The sequence below is a fragment of the Mustela nigripes genome, chromosome 3, assembly GCF_022355385.1.
Source record: "Mustela nigripes isolate SB6536 chromosome 3, MUSNIG.SB6536, whole genome shotgun sequence".
Lineage (NCBI taxonomy): Eukaryota > Metazoa > Chordata > Mammalia > Carnivora > Mustelidae > Mustela > Mustela nigripes.
In genome coordinates, this window is record NC_081559.1 from 66437772 (window position 1) to 66456742 (window position 18971).

Below are 18971 nucleotides of genomic sequence, written 5' to 3' on the forward strand. Positions count from 1 at the left end.
TCTCCCCAAAAATGAACATATATTATTTTTCCTTCAAATTTTAATACAGCCCCACTATAAATGTTTGCTGAAGCAGTATAATCTCTAATACCCCAAAATTAACATAGTTACAAGTAGATGTTAGTGAATGTAATAAACCATCTTAAAACAGGATCATCATTCTCAAGATCTGTTAAAAATCCAAATGTTTATAGTACTATATAAAAAATTACACAGATTAAGTCCTTTCCCTTTAACAGCACAAAATCTTATAAATATCAATCCTTTCTCTCATGCGTAACATGCATTACAGTGCATGACCTAGGTGCATATGAAGAGAAGCCACCTAATGTATTCCACAGCTACCTTTCAAATTTCTCATGTTTCTCTACCAACGGTAGGAGGAGAAAACAATTCACTGCTACTGGCTTCTTCTCAGGTGACTTCCTAATGTATCTTCATGTAACCTTGGGACTTTGTCTAATTTTTTTTTTTTTAACTACAGTACCTAGCTGAACTCCTGCCACATGAGCATTCAAGAGATCTGAGATTTATCTATTTGAACTGATCCAATCTTTGGAAGATTGTTAACTGATATTTAACACCGAAGGACTGACCTCAGTTAAAAAGCATCAGGTCAGCAACTCTAGATGGTGAGCAACACTTTTACCACAGATACCGTAAACCCAATTAAGAAAAACAATGGATGGTAAAAAAAAATTTTTAATGTAGCCCTTCCCCTGAATGGCAAACTCTGCTCTCCCACTCAAGTAAATATAAATTTTTTTTCTACTGAGTAGATTATGTTTGTTGTTTTAACAATCATATTAACATTCTGTAATGTAAAATTGGTAGCCAAAAATATTTCTGCGTAGATGTACGAAAACATTCCAAACTGGTTGAGAATCTAAATTTACCACTATTTATTATTTTCAGGGCTCTTAGATTCACACTTCTACCATTATTTAATTTCTATCTAAGGGGCTCAAATGTTGCCATGGTGCTATCATAAAGGCTGCAATGACAGTAGAAACAGTTCTTAACCAGAGGCTATTAGACTCTAACTTCTCTTCTTGCTCTTCCTTTTTTTTTTTTAAAGATTGATTTGAGAGAGAGAGAGGGCGCAGACACACACAGAGAGCAGAGGGACAGAGGGAGGAGAGAATTTCCATGCTGAGTGGGGAGCCCTGCGTGGGGCAGGAACTCATCACCCTGAGATCACGACCTAAGCCTAAACCAAGAGTCAGATAGTCAACCAACTGCGCCAACCTGGTGCCCCTCTTTGTTCTTCCACTTAGAATTTGACTTTAAATAGGCAACTTTACATCTCTGGTCCTCAGTTTCCTCATCTGTAATATAGAAACACTAAAACCTACTGTACCTATCTCCCGGGTTGACATAAGCAAATATGTGAAAAAGTACTCTGTAGATTATGATGTGCCATTCCACTGTAGAGGTAAATTTTAAAGTTCCTAGGAAGATAGGACATTACAAAAGTTTACCTTGTGCTTCAAAAAAAACTATTTCAGCCCACAGTAAAATTGTATTAAGACTAGAGATATTTGTTAATAGACTTACTTCAAAATAGTCACTAATTTTGTGGCCACGTCCCCCAATACTTTTTCCTAAAATATAAAAGTAAAAAAGTTTTATAGATTTAAAGTTAGTCAGGACTACTTATCATATACTGTATCAGAAAAAGAATGTGTCAAACTTAATTTCCCTAATATACATAAAAATCACCTGTTTAATAAAAACATGATATTTTAGTTGGTTAGTAAGGGACACTGAAAAAATTGTATCAAGAGCCCTCAGAGGGTAAGATGCCAATTTCAGAAATCCAAAAATGAAGTGACCTTTCAATAGAATAGAAACATGTCAATTTTTAAAGTTCTAATTACTGGAGAATCAAATAAATAAATGACAGTAAAGGATTTTGTTTTTAAAACTACATTACTCATATTACTTAATGGCTAATTTCATAAAAGCAAATCAATGAATAAAAAAAGCAAAGTGGCAACTGCATAACAAATCAACTCATAACCCAGCAAATAATAAAAAAGCTTTAACACAAAATCATACAAACTGACAATAACATGCTTTAACAAAAATGTTATTTTGTAAAATACTTTTTAACAGACTAGATTTGAAATACTGCTCTTATGACCATATTGGTAAAGTGGTCCAAATTATAGCATATCACAGGTCTTTAATTAAAAGTTTTGCTCTAAATTGGATCATCAATTTTATAAATATTGAATTAAGAAGATGCTAAGAAATACAGTGTTAAAGATACTTTTTTGGATGAGAGGCACCCACCCTTCAATGGAACTATATAAAATACATGATTTCTTCAATACAAAGAAAAAAATGACAATACCATGAACTCAAAACCTGTGGATAATATAAACATATATATTTATCAATTCAATACTGACTTTTATTCAACAAATATTTGAGTGGTTACTATATGCCAAGCATTACTGAGATGAACAAAGGTTACATTTAAGAGTTCAACAACCTTAAATTCTTTTGTGGAACAAGAAAAATTAAGTAAGTGCCCAGGACTATATAAATGGTACCTAGAAAGTGTGAACAACAGTTTTGTGCAGATTTACTTAGAGGTCAGAAAGGACTGTAAAGGTTTTAAAGGCACATCTTGTTTTACTGATTTTCACTGATTTCGGGTTTTTTTTTTAAACACAAATTGAAGATTTTTGGCAAACTTGCATTGAGCAAGTCTATAGACCCCATTTTTCCGATAGATAGCATTTGTTCACTTCATGTCTCTGTGTCACATTTTAGTAATTCTCACAATATTTCAAAATTTTTTTCATTATTATGGTATTTATTGTAACTTGTTATCAGTGATTACAACTCAATGAAAGCTCAGATGACAGCATTTTTAAGTAATATTTTAAAAATTAAGATATGTATGATGTTTTTTAGACATAATGCTATTGACACACAATAGACTGGAGTATAAACATACTTTTAAATACACTGGAAAACCAAAAAATTTGATTCGTTTATCGTGATACTTGCTTTACTGTGATGGTCTGGAACCAAACCTGCAGTATTTATAAGGCACACCTGTAAACCCAAAGAATTTTCCTCCCACCTATAACAATTTTCCTGCAGATTCTGAAGAAGGTGCTATTCTTTAAAGACAAAAGAGACAGTTTTGGTTTCCTATCCAGAAGCTATGTCCCTAATTCTTTTTCCGTAACTGAACCCAAACTTGGCTGTTAATATTCCTTCCCCACTATATACCACATGTAATATCAGGGAAAGCTGACTCCTATCTGGTCTCCACCCTAGTTCCTGTCCCCTCCTGATCAGAATTCCAATTTTGTTCAGGTATCAAAAATCTCTTAAGTCCACATTTCTAAAAGGAACTTTACCCACTTTGAATTTCAGAGATGGACCTGGTTTTTCTAAGGGCAACAGTATGTCTGTTGGATATAACTGGGTATGGAATGAATGTGGACTCATGACCCAATTCTGGCTGACAGGATTACAGGAGAGGTTTGCTCTGGACTTGAAGAATCTTATATTCAAAGAAAGAGGGGGAAAAAAACACAGAAAGCCAACCTCTCTCTAAAACAAATACAAGTGTGAAAGCTCAAGCAAGTAAATCCAGTCAAAACTGGCAGCTGTTCTAAAAACGTAAGAAAATTAGACAATTCTTTTTTTTGTTTTTTAAAGATTTTATTTATTTATTTGACAGACAGAGATCACAAGTAGGCAGAGAGGCAGGCAGAGAGAGAGAAGGAAGCAGGCTCCCTGCTGAGCAGAGAGCCCGATGCGGGGCTTGATCCCAGGACTCTGGGATCATGACCTGAGCGGAAGGCAGAGGCTTTAACCCACTGAGCCACCCAGGCGCCCCTAGACAATTCTTATGGATAGCAGACCGCAAAGAAATAAACATGGAGTTTTTTTTCTTTTTTTCTTTTTTTTTTTTTTTTTTTTGAGGAGATGAGAAGTAGGCAGAGAGGGGGGAAGCAGGCTCCCTGCTGAGCAGAGAGCCCAATGCAGGGTTCGATCCCAGGACAATGGAATCGTGACCTGAGCCGAAGGCAGAGGCTTCACACAGGCGCCCTAAACATGGATTTTTAAAAACACAGGTTGAATCAACCAACCCAGAAGTCTCACCCTAATTTGGGACCTGCTTTTAAGTGAGTTTTTAAATCTAAAGTCGAAACTATCATAACTAATGTAACTTTATACTAAATAAAGCTCCAAGGCCACTAACCACAATCTGGCGGAATTACATTAAAACCAAAATTGAGCTTTGAGATGGAGATACAAAATACCACACTTCTACAGAAAGACGCTAGAGTGACTTAACTTCCTCCTTCCACACAGATAGTTGCTGCAAATATATTCCTTGATATCAGTGCAACATGTAAGTACTAGTAAGCCATGGGTCCTGGTCTCAGTCCTTAAAGCTAAAGAGTGGCTCCAAAACATGAATCATATGTATATAGACATATATGACTTAAGAACCAATTTACTGTATTTAAGTTTGAGTGACCAAATTAAACAACAATACTGTTTTGTTGTCCATTATAAGAGTTTTGTAGATGACTTCAAAATCATCTTCTTAGTCTATATCACAAGGGTAGGCATGCAAGAAAGAATGAAGAACAGGTATGGAAAGAAAAAGATGATGCTTTAATAAGCGTCTCGACCATTTTTATACAGCCTTTTTCTTTTTTAAATAAAAGGAATAAGCAAGCTTTTGGTGCTTGCAATTTAAAGTGACATCTAAAGTTCTTACTCAAAGATAAGAAGCCATTTCAACACTAACTCAGATAAAGAAAGAAAAATGAAAGGTGGTAAGGTAATGTTTGCCAGGTTTGGACATGACACTTGGCCTTTCGAATTCTCAAGCAAAAAAAAATAAGGGAAATGTCCAAAAGCCTACAAACAGTAACCACCATATACTACCTGTGGTACAAAAGATTTCAATTTCATATTATTATTCTTTCTTATGGTTAGTACATTTATAAACTATTATTAATGCATGAATTATAATAGCTATAAAAATACAATATTACTTCTACAAAATATTAAGTTATCAAAATCAGATTAATTATAAATACTTATTTGGCTCCGAAAGATTTCGCTTCACTTACCCTGACTACTTTCATTCTGGTTTTCTGCTTTTCTCTTTCTTCCTCTGGATGACTCTGATTGTTTCTTCTCTGGTGTCTACAGAAAGCAAGTTAACAGAATTTAAAGTTACAGTTTTTACACACACAGTAACTACAGCCAGTATAAAAATTATTATTTTCAAAACAAAAACTATTTTGTTCAATAGTGCTCATGTGAATGTAAATGTATAATTGCCTATATACAATTGATTTAAAAGTTAAATTTTGCAACTGTGTAAATTTTAAACATCCAAAGTACAGAAAAAGTCCTTGTACAAATTACTTGAAATTCACATTTACAGAATTCGACTTGAGATGGATAAAAAATCTGAGAGTAAGCAGCCATTTAAAGCACCCTTTAAATTCATAACTGATTGGGCAAAAAATAAGTAAAGAAAAATACCCTATGTTTTTCCTATTTGTTTTCTATTAATCACACATATTTAGTCTTTAAAGTAAACTTGGATGAAAAAGAAAAGAGCAGAATTCAAACCCCAATATATATACAATCCTTACAATTATTATCTAACAACTACAGTAAATTCATAGATTATGCTCTAAGTCAGTGGCAGCAAACTACAACCCAATGACCAAATCTGCTAGTCACCTGTTTTTATAATGCCCATTACCTAGGCATAACTTTTATATTTTTAAGTAACTGAAAATTTTAATAATTAAAACAATATTATGATGTGAAAATTTTAAGAAACTCAAATTTCAGTGTCCATAAATAATGTTTTATTGGAACACAGCCATACTCATTCATTTATGTACTGACTATGGCTGCTTTCACACTATGATATCAGAGTTAGTTCCCAGAAAGACTATATGGTCCACAAAGCCTAAAAACATCTGGCCCTTTACAGAAGAAGTCTGCAGATTCCCCAACCCTAGATGATTGCTTGTTCTCAAATTAGCATTTTCATCAGGCTAAAATAACAAGTAATTTTTGTGGAATCTAACAAGGTGTTATGCTTAGTTAAAAATCAAAACTAAGAACAAAAAGCACACTGCAATGGCACAAGGTCCTCAAATTCTAAAAGATTAGCAAGTATGTCTGGTGCCAGAACAAAGAACATTTGAATGAATGATACATCGAAGCAACTTAAAATAAACCTCTAAAGCCAGTGCAGTTCCCAGACAAGAAAGGGAAATAATCTATATTTTGTTGTCTCTGAGTAGTCTATGATTAAACAATATGAATGACAACACATAACTTGTGTTGAGCATCTATGATTCCTCTTCAGAATAATGGAGATTTTAAGTTCTCTTACCCATTTTTTCAACATAACAGATACAGAGGATGAATCAAATGTTCCAGTGCCTGAATTCTTCAACAACAGGAGTTCTATCATCTCCCCATCCCCTCCATTTCCTCATGCCTAGCGTACAGTTATCACTTGATAGCTACATTAATATTAAATAATTTATTCAAGGTAACCAGGATTTAAATCAAATTCAAGCCTGTACTTCTATGGCCGAAATGCTCTTTTTTTCTGTAAACGACATGCTATGTGTTCTGTATCAAAAATATTTCAAAATTTTATCAAGTTTGTAAATAAAATTATAACCGATAAACTGCCTTCATGTTTTCATAACACAAACCAGGGATCTTAAAGAAATCTTCCCTAACTGGCAATCTACTCAGGAAGTAGACTGATGTATCAGCAGGTTAGGGTAAATAGTTCATTATTTATCAGACTCAGGCAAACAATAACCAATTTTCTATTTTACTCAAAAAAGCACCAAATAAAAACTCTTAAGTTAACATTTTTATAAAGAACCCTAAAATCTATCTTAAAACAAAAGAGGATTCCCAAATAGTACTTATTCACAACTTTATCTAATCTATGTAAAAAAAAAAGTAGCTTAAGATCAATAAAATACAGTTTTTCATTACAGTTTAATGTTGCACTAATTTTTAAGCATGGCAGGATCCCATCTGTATTCCATCTTAAATCCTGACTAGCTACTTTTAAATAAACAACAACAACAAAATCACATAGAATAACACAATTCTAAAAATTATACTAGAAACATTTTCTACCTATGGTTTCGTATCACTTTCTAAAATATTTTCCAAGGAACAGTGGATGAGTTAGGTTGAGAGGCTACATTTTAAATGCAGAGCAGAGTGGGACAGTTCAGCCAGGGTGAACAAAGTTAGATTTATTAAGCACAAAGCTTTTAAATGCTAACATTCACCTGCTATCTCCAAAAGGGGAATGGGATGGAAAGTTATAGTGTATGAAGAAATTCACAAACTTATTTGGAATAACATTCATTAACCACTTTACTGGATATATACTTGAAGAAACTTAGGGTCTTTTTTTTTCCCCCTAAAGACCTACAGATTATTTAAGTAAAAACTGAGGCAAAATTTCACTACCTAAATTTAAAATTTAATGGCATGGGAAAGTGGGACAGTCCTTGGAGAAAATGTCATTTTGTTAAAAACAATGAATGAAAAAACCTAGATGCAGGGACGCCTCGGTGGCTCAGTTGGTTAAGCGGCTGCCTTCGGCTCAGGTTATGATCCCAGCGTCCTGGGATCGTGTCCCACATTGAGCTCCTTGCTCAGCAGGGAGCCTGCTTCTCCCTCTGCCTCTGCCTGCCTGTGCTCGTTTGCTCTCTCTCCCTCTATCCCTGACAAATAAATAAATAAAATCTTTAAAAAAAAGAAAAGAAAAGAAAAGAAAAAACCTAGATGCATATTTATTACAGTGTAAAAACAACCCAAAAGGCAACAAGTTTACCTCCTTTCAACCAGAGAATTTGAGGAATGGGTGGGGGGGGGGGACAAGACTAAAATTAATTTTAAGACTATAATGTATAACTAGTACAGGTAAAGAAGTTGGAAATAGGTAATAAACTGAGAAGTTGAACAAAAATAAAAAACGAAAAAGGAAAACTGAGATGTAACTAAATTCATCTATAAAATAAGTGTTTCTATTACAAACAGACCATATTTCATCCCTTCCTATAAACCCTAATCTTTTCTCACCCATGTCCTACTGTTACCACCTCATTCCTCACTCTCACCTCAGATTATTTTAGACTTGTTCTGTCAGCCCAAAAGAAACACCATTTCCCAGAAAGCAAGAAACACTGGTCTCTGAAGAACCACAGACTGAGACTAAGAATCAAACTCTGGGTCTCTAGGTCCGTTTTTTTTTTTTTTTTTTAAAGGATTTTATTTATTTGACAGAGAGAGATCACAAGAAGGCACAGAGGGAGAGAGAGAGAGAGGGAGGAGGAAGTAGGCTCCCTGTCTAGCAAAGAGCCTGATGCGGGACTCAATCCCAGAACCCTGAGATCATGACCTGAGCTGAAGGCAGAGGCTTATTAACCCACTGAGCCACCCAGGCAGCCCTCTGGGTCCATTATTTACGGTAAGACTCCAATTTTTCATCAGTTTTTTTTTTTTAGTAATCTCTGTGCCCTACATGGGGCTCAAATTCACAACCCCAAGGATCAAGAGTCACATATTCTACTGACTGAGCCAGCCAGGCACCCTATTCTCATCAATTTTAAAATGTGGTAATACAGGTGTAGGACTATGGGGATTAAATAAGAAACACACCAGAGACACACTTAGTACACCATCTGAAACAGTTGTGAAACAGTACACCATCTGAAACATCTATAAATGTCAATAAGCACCCAATAAATTTTATCTGAATTTAAAGTTACAGTTTTTACACACACAATTACTACATCTAGTATAAAATTGTTTTTTCAAAACAAAAACTGTTTATTATTATTATTATTATTCCAAAAATCTATGTACTTTTCTATTTCAAAACTTCAATCACATGTTAAATGATTAGCAGTTTCTTCCCTAACAGCTTAAAAATAACTTGTAGGGCTTACAAAATAAGCGATGTTTCCTCTTTAAGGTCCCATTCAACTCTCTTTTCAACTATAAGCTACAGAACCAGCAGTCTACGGTCTAAATATGCTATACTAACCTCAGGAAAATGTGCATTAGGGTTTTTTTGTTGTTGTTTTTAAATGTAAGTCTGAACAGTACCTATAGTAAACAAAACTAAAATTCTCAGTGAAGGTTACTGCTAACAGTTCTCCTGAGTTCTCATTTCTACACAGATTTGAGAATTTAGAACCCTGGAGATTTAGGATATGCAGAAAGGTACCAAATATTTCATCTCTAAAATGGCTCACCAGTGAAGAAAAATTCAGAATGCTATCTGCGATTTTCAAACTGTACTCCAGAGATACCTTAGGAGAGGAGGTTGTGCCTCAAAAGATGTTAAAGAAGAGGAAAAGGGAAGGAAGGAGCAGGGAGCTGAACTAAGGCACTAGCCTATCAAAGACACATCCTACCTCCACCTCCATGCCTGCAAACACAGCACCCCTCATTTTAACAGAGGTTCCATGTTGGACTTACTTTGAAGGAAGAGTTCTACAGCTTAAAAAAAGATTTGAAAACCCACTGATCTTGACCAGTGATCTCCTAGAAAATCCAAGGGACATCAACCAAGCCAGCTTTGCATTTGCACAAGGTGTAAAAATTGCACATATTGCATATTTTATAGAATGTTTTCAAATTTATTACTACTCTTGCTGATGCAGTCGTTTCTTTCTTTGCTTCTCTAATTTTTTTTTCTTAACTACTGCATTACAGCTGACCAGAAAATAGATGGCAAAATAAATACGGAAAGCAAAATATGATATGGCTTTATTTTTAAAGATTTATTCATTTGAGACAGAGAGAGCACAAGCTGGGGGAGGGCCAGCAGGAGAGAGAGAATCTGAAGCAGATACCACACTGAGCACGGAACCCAATGAAGACTCCATCTCACAACTATGAGATTCACGACCTAAATGGAGAAGCTCAACTGAATGCACAACCCAGGTGCCCCTGATTTGGCTTTGAAAGATGGAAAGACTACCACAATTATAAAAAGTCAAAGAATTACACTGTACAATGGAACAGTGGTTAGGAGAAAGTGACGAAAGTAGAAAGTGGTACTATTCATATCAATTTAGCTTTATAAATGCTAATTTGTAATCATACCAAAATCTGAACGATTACTGTGGCATTTAAATGCTCTAAGATATCAGTGATAATTTACATGGTATTTTCTAGCAATTGAACAGTATGTTCAAAAAACAGACAAATCTAAAGGACTCAAGAGGTGGTAGTGATATAATTAAACTAATGCTTCTATTTTATTTGGAATTTAAGCCAGTGATTATTAAACAAGTTTTCAAATCTAATATGGGATCCTGTTTTATCTGACTCCTTGACTTATTTTTTAAAATAAAAATAAATGTGTTTCTTCAATGCAAGTAAGACAAAATATAAAAAAAAAAATCCTACAATCTTAACACTGCCACAGAAGGAGGGAGATAAATCAGTATGAATTGTGCCATGATAGAAGATAACCACCTCTATCAGCCTCCAAATAGAGCTATTTAAAATTATTGGCATAAATGCATTATAGGAAATTTTAACAGTATGTTCAGATATCATCACAAAAGAGAAGGAGTAGATATTAAAATTTTTTACCTCTACCTTAAGTAGATTTCATCAGCCTTGACTGGACAACAAAAAGAAAAGTCAGAGATCATCATCTCTATAAATTTACTACAGTTAATGACACAGATATATTTAATCTCTTCCCATTGAATGAGAAAATTCTTTAGAATAGAAAGAAGAATGGGGCACCTGGGTGGCTCAGTCGGTTAAGCATCTGCCTTCGGCTAGCTCATGATCCCAGAGTCCTCGGACTGAACCTGCTTCTCCTACTTCCTCTGCCCCTCCCTGCCTTGTGCTCAATCTCTCTCTCTCAAATAAATAAATAACATCTTAAAAAAATATAGAAAGAAAAGTTACTTAATTATTAAATAATACCCGTAACAAAATATTCAATCCTCCATCTTGTCAGAATGTATTTTTTCCAACTGATTCATTTAGCTACAGATTAGTTTAAAAAAATACAAATCACTGGCTATTCCAATGATTCATAGGGTTACTCAGCTATCAAATTTAAGGTCACTATACTTCAAAAAAAATGGCATGACAAATTTATGCCAATGTTCAATTTTATTCCATATTTCTAGGCAAAATTTGTTGAACTAGATGTGAGACAGGAAAATGTTGAAGAAATCTGTTACTTTAATGGCACATATCAAAACAGCACTGAACTAGAAAGGAAAATCTGGAGTTTTATAAAAATAGTCAATGTAAAATAGATGTTCTATTCAAGAATATCAGATGTACAAGATACTGTTTCTTCCAACCTTTTGCTATAAAAATTTGGTTAGAATAATGCACTTTAAGAAAACTAAAATTCTATTGTAAAAATTTCTTTGCTGCTTTGCATCCAATTTACATTTAGTTAAAACTATCATGAGATATGTACATCCTAGTTCAAGGATTTTGAGCTGGCAGGACCTGAAATTCACAGTCTGTCTCTGCCCAACAGTCAAAACTTTAATATGGAGAACAATTATTATCTGGAAATGTTTGCTTGAATCTTTGACATCTAAAGAAGATCTCTGTTACATTGCTGACTTTAATATTTAGTGTAACAAGTTTATGTACTTCTTGGAACATTGAAAAAATAAAGTTTAAATTAAAAAAAAAAAGTTTATGTATGCAACATTTTGGGATCCTATCATGAAATAATAGCATCTCCTTGCTGTTTCAAGTAAATCCAATCAACACATCAGCAATTTTGAGTGTAGCCTATTTTCTGCTGTACTGCTTTTATTATTTAATAATACGTACTATCAAAGATGGTGGAGAGCCAATAAGATAAACTTAGGTAACTACCCAATGGAAATGTGTGCTGTCTTACAGGTTACTTAAACTGTGCCAGCTCACATCATTTTTTGGGTTTTTGCCCAAAGGATCTTTACTTGCCTTACAAACAGATAATATCCACAAGCACATGAGCACCTAAAAGAACTGTAATACTACTGCAATCTTACTCTTAATTTTTAAAAGCTACCTTAACTTGCTATCCTCATAGTCTGACTTCTCAAGCTCCTATTATCTGGACCCATTTTAAATTTGCATTCACGTATGTTTAAAGGAGCATACCAAGTTTCAATATTGATGAATGCAATTTTATTAGCCATTTTCTGACAATTTACAAAGCATAATTACTTCTTGGCATTTTCCCCTTCTCTGGCTTTCCCTTTAAGGCGTTATTTGTTGAACAATATAAAACAAAACATAAAATAAAGTTGGACTTTCCCCCCATTCATATGATCTTTAAAGTTTTCAAATCATACAGCCAGAATAAAACAGACATATAGAGCAACTGCTGTGGAAGGAAAAAGCAAATTTTCAAGATAACTTATTCTGGAAATGTTGGCATTTTGAAAGTACTTACAATAGTAAAATTTAGAACAGTGATTTCACAACTTTTCTCCCGGTGTGACACTCATGATGGAGTAAAATATACTCCTGTATAATATCCCTACAGACATTTCTCTGAACATGAATCGCTAAATCCTTAAACAATATCTTTGGGACAGACACTTCTAAATGTAAATGTTGTGTCACAGAATATGCACGCTAAAAATTTTACATATTGCAAAAGTGCATTTTCAAAGGCAGTATCAATCACACTTTCACTGTGATAATGCCCACTAACCTTTAAATATCTACCTGATGTGTTAAGGGGAAAAAAAGTGGTATCCCATTGCTATTCTCTATAGCAATACATTTATAACCCTCAAAAAGTGTGTTTTTAAATTTTTTTTTAATTAATGATTTTTATTTATTTATTTGAAAGATCAGAAGTAGTCAGAGAGGGGCACCTGGGTGGCTCAGTGGGTTAAGCCGCTGCCTTCGGCTCAGGTCATGATCTCAGCGTCCTGGGATCGAGTCCCGCATCGGGCTCTCTGCTCAGCAGGGAGCCTGCTTCCCTTCCTCTCTCTCTACTTGCCTCTCCGTCTACTTGTTATTTCCCTCTGGCAAATAAAAAAAAAAAAACTTTAAAAAAAAAAAAAAAAAGAAGTAGTCAGAGAGGCAGGCAGAGAGACAGACAGGAGGAAGCAGGCTCCCCACCGAGCAGAGAGCCCGATGCGGGGCTCAATCCCAGGACCCTGAGACCATGACCTGAGCCGAAGGCAGAGGCTTTAACCCACTGAGCCACCCAGGCACCCCAAAAAGTGTGTTTTTTAAAATAAATCGTTCTATCATAAAGATATTAGCATGGATTCTCAATGTTACTATACATCATAATCACTTACAAAGCTTTTATTTGAAGTTCATGCTGAAGTGCCCATTCCAAATTTAACCATTTCTGGAGAGAGACCAAAGGAATCCTTACTTTTAAAGAGCTCCAGGGGCACCTGCGTGGTACAGTCAGTTAAGCATCCAACTCTAGGTTTTGGTGCAGGGTGAGATCTCATGGATCATGAGATCAAGCCCCGTGTAGGGCTCCATGCTTAGCTCAGAGTCTGCTGAAGACTCTCTCTTCTCTCTCAAATAAATAAATAAATAAATAAATAAATCTTAAAAAAAAAAAAAAAAAAAGGCTCCAAAAGTGATGCATGCATTAGCAATAGGCAATTTATATATACAACAATAAGTCCTGCAATATTCCACATTGGAAATTGTCCAAAATTAAGAAATTACTCTTGGGGCACCTAGGTGGCTTAGTTGGTTAAGCATCTGATTCCTGATTCCGGCTCAGGTCATGATCTCATGGGTGTGAGATAACAGCTCCCACAAAGGGTTCCGACCTCAGCGGGAGTCTGCTTCAGATTCTCTCTCTCTCTGCCCCTCTCCCCACCTACAAGCAGGCACTCAGACACTCTTTCCCTCTCTCAAATAAATAAATCTTTAAAAAAAATTAATATAATCTTCTATTAAAAATTAAAGACCCCTGGGGCGCCTGGGTGGCACAGAGGGTTAAGCCTCTGCCTTCGGCTCAGGTCATGATCTCAGGGTCTTGGGATCATGCCCCACATCGGGCTCTCTGCTCGTCAGGGGGACCTGACTGCCTCTCTGCCTACTTGTGATCTCTGTCAAATAAATAAATAAAATCTTGGGACGCCTGGGTGGCTCAGTTGGTTAAGCAGCTGCCTTCGGCTCAGGTTGTGATCCCAGCGTCCTGGGATCGAGTCCCACATCGGGCTCCTTGCTCAGCAGGGAGCCTGCTTCTCCCTCTGCCTCTGCCTGCCATTCTGTCTGCCTGTGCTCACTCATTCCCCTTTCTCCCTCTGATAAATAAATAAAATCTTTAAAAATAAATAAATAAATAAATAAATAAAATCTTTAAGAAAAAATTAAAGACCCAAATTGTCGCATATAGCAGAAAACTCATTAGGATATAAGAAGTCCAGTGGATTGTCATGGTTACTCAGCTATTTTAGAAAATGAGAATTAATCATAATACTATGTTTTGCTAACAAAAATACATCTAATATTTTTAAAGCTCTACTACAGTATAACATACTGAAGTCAAACTTATCAGTAATGTCAGCTTGTGCTGATTGCCCTTAAAATCCAGACTAAAAGCAGTATTTATCAGATAAAATATTTGTGAAATGCTATTAGCCCAGGCATATATTGGACTGGCAAATTTGATGTAACTATAAACTACCTTAAATCTAAATATTTCCAATAAAAGAATACCATTTTTCCCCCAAAAGACTAGCTAGGAACATTTAACTAGTAAGTTACACATTATCTTAGTTACAGAGAGAGAGCAGAGCACAGACAGCCGTTGAGAACGTTACTTCAAAACAAAACAGATACCTTGGAATTAGAATTTTGACTGTTAACTTACTATCTGTAGGCAAATTAACTAATCTCTCTAGGCTTCTGCTTCCATACTTAGGAGATGTAAAACTTAAAAAGAATTGTAATCTAGCTCCACAGGTAACATGTTCAAACTATTTATCTGCTTCACTAATGGGCAGGGTTCTCAACCAGGGCATATCTGGCAATGACTGGATATACTTTGGGTTGTCACAAGCAGGAGAGGGGTGGCTGGGGGTTGGGGGGTGGGGAGAGTAGGTAGATATCTAATGTGTTAGGCAGAGATGCTGCTAAACATACTACATTCACAGACAACCCCATCCCACCTCAAGAATTATCTGATCCCAAACGTCAACAACATTAAGGTTAAGGAACCTCGGTGTGATTAATGTGTAAGAATCATTTGTAGTTGCTGACACAAAAACTACCTGAATAGTTTGCTACAACTAAAGTGATGTTCTATTTACTCATTCAACAAACGTTTACTGAGCATATAATACTATGGTCAAGCACTATACCAGGTTCCACTTTTAAAGTTATCTTAGGATGACTTGGCATTTTTCTCTTCTAATCTTATCTTTATCAATCAACTCAGAATGTTCTTGTTCTAAAAACAACCAACCACTGACACTAAATGCACAATATTTAATAGCTATTTATTTCCTGGCTAAGTAAATGGGTTATAGAACATTTTTTCAAGATTTCATGATTTATAAGAAAGTGAAAGATGATCTATACAGAGTATATTAGAATGTTTAAGCAGGAAATTCTTTTTCCTTTGAAAAAATCTTTCCAGTTGACTCTGACACACATAGTGCTCCACCACCTTTATGGGAAATGGGGCACAGAGCCAGCATCAGACCCGCATTTGGTTTCCAGTTCACTTTTCCTTCCAGGAGAGCAGGGACATATATATATTCAACCAAAATAGACGCACTTCCTTTGCTGTGAACCCTGTCATATAACATATGTTAGGGTCAGACACACTAACTTTTAGGTGAATATAGCTCCTATATGAGCATGTCTTTTTAATGGATAGTGGTAGAATTAAATAGTTTTCTCTTTTTAAATAAATGGAAATTTTACAAATTAATTCCAGGTATTTCATAAGAACTTTAAATCCTACAGTTTAGAAGTATGATTATGAATCTTGTAAGGGAGAGGAAAAAAACCCTGAACTCCTCTAATGAGAAAATGTCTTTATTACTGTTATAAAATACACCATTTTGCAATACACATTACTCTCCTTCAAGAGAATATTGTTATTACACATTATATATTGTATATAGCAACACTGTTAAATCTAATGTCTTAGGAAAACAATTAATGTAGTAATACTTATTAAGATTTTTGGTTTGCCCACCTAACACAGTAAAGAAGTAATGAGAAAATACTACCAGCGCAAAAACAAGATGGAGGAACCCATCAAGTAGAATACCACAAAAATCATTTAACAGGCTAAAACATTTTAGAAAATAATGTAGGCAGCAGGATAGAAAAGAGTATTTCTTAAAATTGATGAGGGCAATACACTAGATATCTAACAACCTTGAGGAGCTAAACAGATTTAAACAGAATAAACTCAAAAACAAGGTAATTCACCTAGGGGAGGAATAGACATGAAAATGTAACCTTCAGTGATAACTTAACTACATATCACTAAATTCATTTTTCAAGTTTTCTTCTTTCTTACTGGGTATTCCAACTAAGACATTTAAAAAAAAAAGATTTCTCTGGGTTATAACAAACACATATAGGCAAGTAAAACTGTAATGAATTTTTTTAAAATCTACCTAAAACCTAAAATTTAAGGTTAGTATTACCTCTACTTTCAAATAGAATCATAATCTCCAATCAATCTAGGATACCTAAGTATTCACTGAGCAAACACTTAAGCTAAACACTATTAAGAGGGCAAAAAGGAATATAAAAAAGTAGAGATGGGTATGAGCAGAAACGAGATAAAAACAGGACATTCTCTTACCACTCTCCTAATTCAGCCAATTTACTAATATCAGAAAATAACCTATTTAAACCTATTTACACAGGTTTTTGTGTAATTTTTAAATACCTCCTTCAACATAGGAGATTTTATGTTAAAAATAACCTATGAAAGATCTCTATAAACAATTACCACTAGTTCTAGAAATGGAAATAATGCCCTCCTAAAGTCAGATTCAACCTAGTTTTAGGTCTAATTCCCTGGTATTCTTTAATTTCTACTTCCTACAAAATATGAAAATAAGAAACCACACATAACATGGTCCTTTGAAAACTCTTCTAAAAAAAGAACAAAGTATTATACTTCAACTCGAATGAGAAAAAAAAAATCTCCTTTAGGTTTCAAGACCACTCCTAGAAACTTCATTCAAATGACAAAGCTAATCAGAACTTTCATAAAATGACCTTCATTAATCAACATTAGAGGTAAATTAAGACAATCAAGGCACCATATCATATTTTTCTCTCATTACAATCATTACAATTCTGAAAATGGATTTAAGTGTCTAGATACAACTACTATCTTAGCTTCCTAATTCCTATAATTAAAATCCTTAATCCTAAATATCTCAGAAATCAAACGAACTTGGACCAAAAATAAATAGTAATTCAATGCTAGTGGACAGAGGGTTAAAGAATGGGTAATGAATTACTCAAGAGGAAGGGGTTGGGGGGAACCAGCTCTAGAAAAAGAAATCATCTTTTTAAAAATTTTCCACACAGGGATGCCGGGGTGGCTCAGTCAGGTAAGTGTCTGCCTTCAGCTCAGGTCATGATCCCAGGGTGCTGGGACTGAGCCTTGTGTTGGGCTCCCTGCTCAGGAGCGTCTGCTTTTCCCTCTCCCTCTGACACTTGCCCTGCTTGTGGTCTCTCTCTCTCTCTCAAATAAATAAATAAAATCTTTAAATAAATAAATAAAATGTGCAGCACCAATAATTCAGGTTACACAGAAGAATTATAAAAGATGAATAGTTAGGGGCACCTGGATGGCTCAGGGTCCTGGGATCAAGCCCCGTGTTGGGCTCTCTGCTCCCCCCATCTCTGCCTGCCTCTCTGCCTACTTGTGATCTCTCTCTCTGTCAAAATAAATAATTAAAATCATAAAAAACAAAACAAAACCATACATTTGAAAAGAATGAATAGTAAAGATGGAGGCAAAAATAAAATAATCTGACATGTCTGCTTTACCCATATTATTATGTAATATGCTGTATGTAAGCACACAGGTATAAACAGACTCAATGTGTTTCTCCAACATTATTAAAGATTATATAATTCAATCATATTTATATTCAGTCACAAATATTTTAAGCTTAGTAAGAAATAAAATAAGAATAATGTAAAATACATTCTAGGACACCCAAAAGAAGAGGCAAGGAGGAGAGTTATGGTATTACTGTTCATTATAAATTCCAGTTGACCTGTAAGATAATTTCTCTTAGCATCCTGAGGTAAGGATGAATGGAGAGGGCAAATGCAAAGTATTTAGAGAAAGTAGAGAAGATCTTTGTGCTTAGTTAGAGATGGGTCCTTGAAGAAGAACTGCAAATAGGTGAATCAGGCAGATTTTAAAAACTTGGAAAACACTGATAATCAAGCAATATGGGCTCCTTCTCTTATCTTCATAAAATAACCTGGACTTTTAGACAGCAAACAACATGCACAGATCCTGTTTCCAACTCCTTCAAGCATTCTACAACATTTAAAATAAGATGAATAGCCATTTCCCTCCATCCCCTACAAATTCCCTTTCTGGTCCCTCCCATAAAATGTTTATCATTCTCACACCCACAACCAACTCATGACTCTTCCTTCAGCTGATAATCTCTATTTCACTGTGGAGTAAAAGAAAGGTTATGAGGCTGGAAATTTGCCCATCAGGGAAAAAGGTATTTCCAGTCAATTCCGTCCACAATGAACCCTGCCCACCCAGGTTCTGGGTCTTGGCATTTCATACCACTTCCCAAAAAACAGGTGCTAAGTTTGGTTCTATTTTCTTCTCTCTTTTCAGCACTTTCCTTGTACTGTCGTCACAATTCTGCTTAGAAGCCCTTCCCCACACATAATATGTTAAGCCTGTTAGA

The 18971-nt window shown here is 35.1% G+C and overlaps 1 protein-coding gene across 2 annotated transcripts in view; it reads right to left on the reverse strand.

The window, feature by feature from the left end:
* The window catches only part of TLK1 (tousled like kinase 1), a 143678-nt gene that overhangs the window by 58844 nt on the left and 65863 nt on the right, over nucleotides 1–18971 (reverse strand). For both annotated transcript variants that reach the window (XM_059394147.1, XM_059394148.1), the window contains 2 exons: nucleotides 5121–5196; nucleotides 1558–1604 (listed from right to left, as the gene is read on the reverse strand). In XM_059394147.1, coding sequence (XP_059250130.1) covers nucleotides 1558–1604; nucleotides 5121–5196 — 123 coding nt within the window. The remainder of the gene's footprint in view (nucleotides 1–1557; nucleotides 1605–5120; nucleotides 5197–18971) is intronic.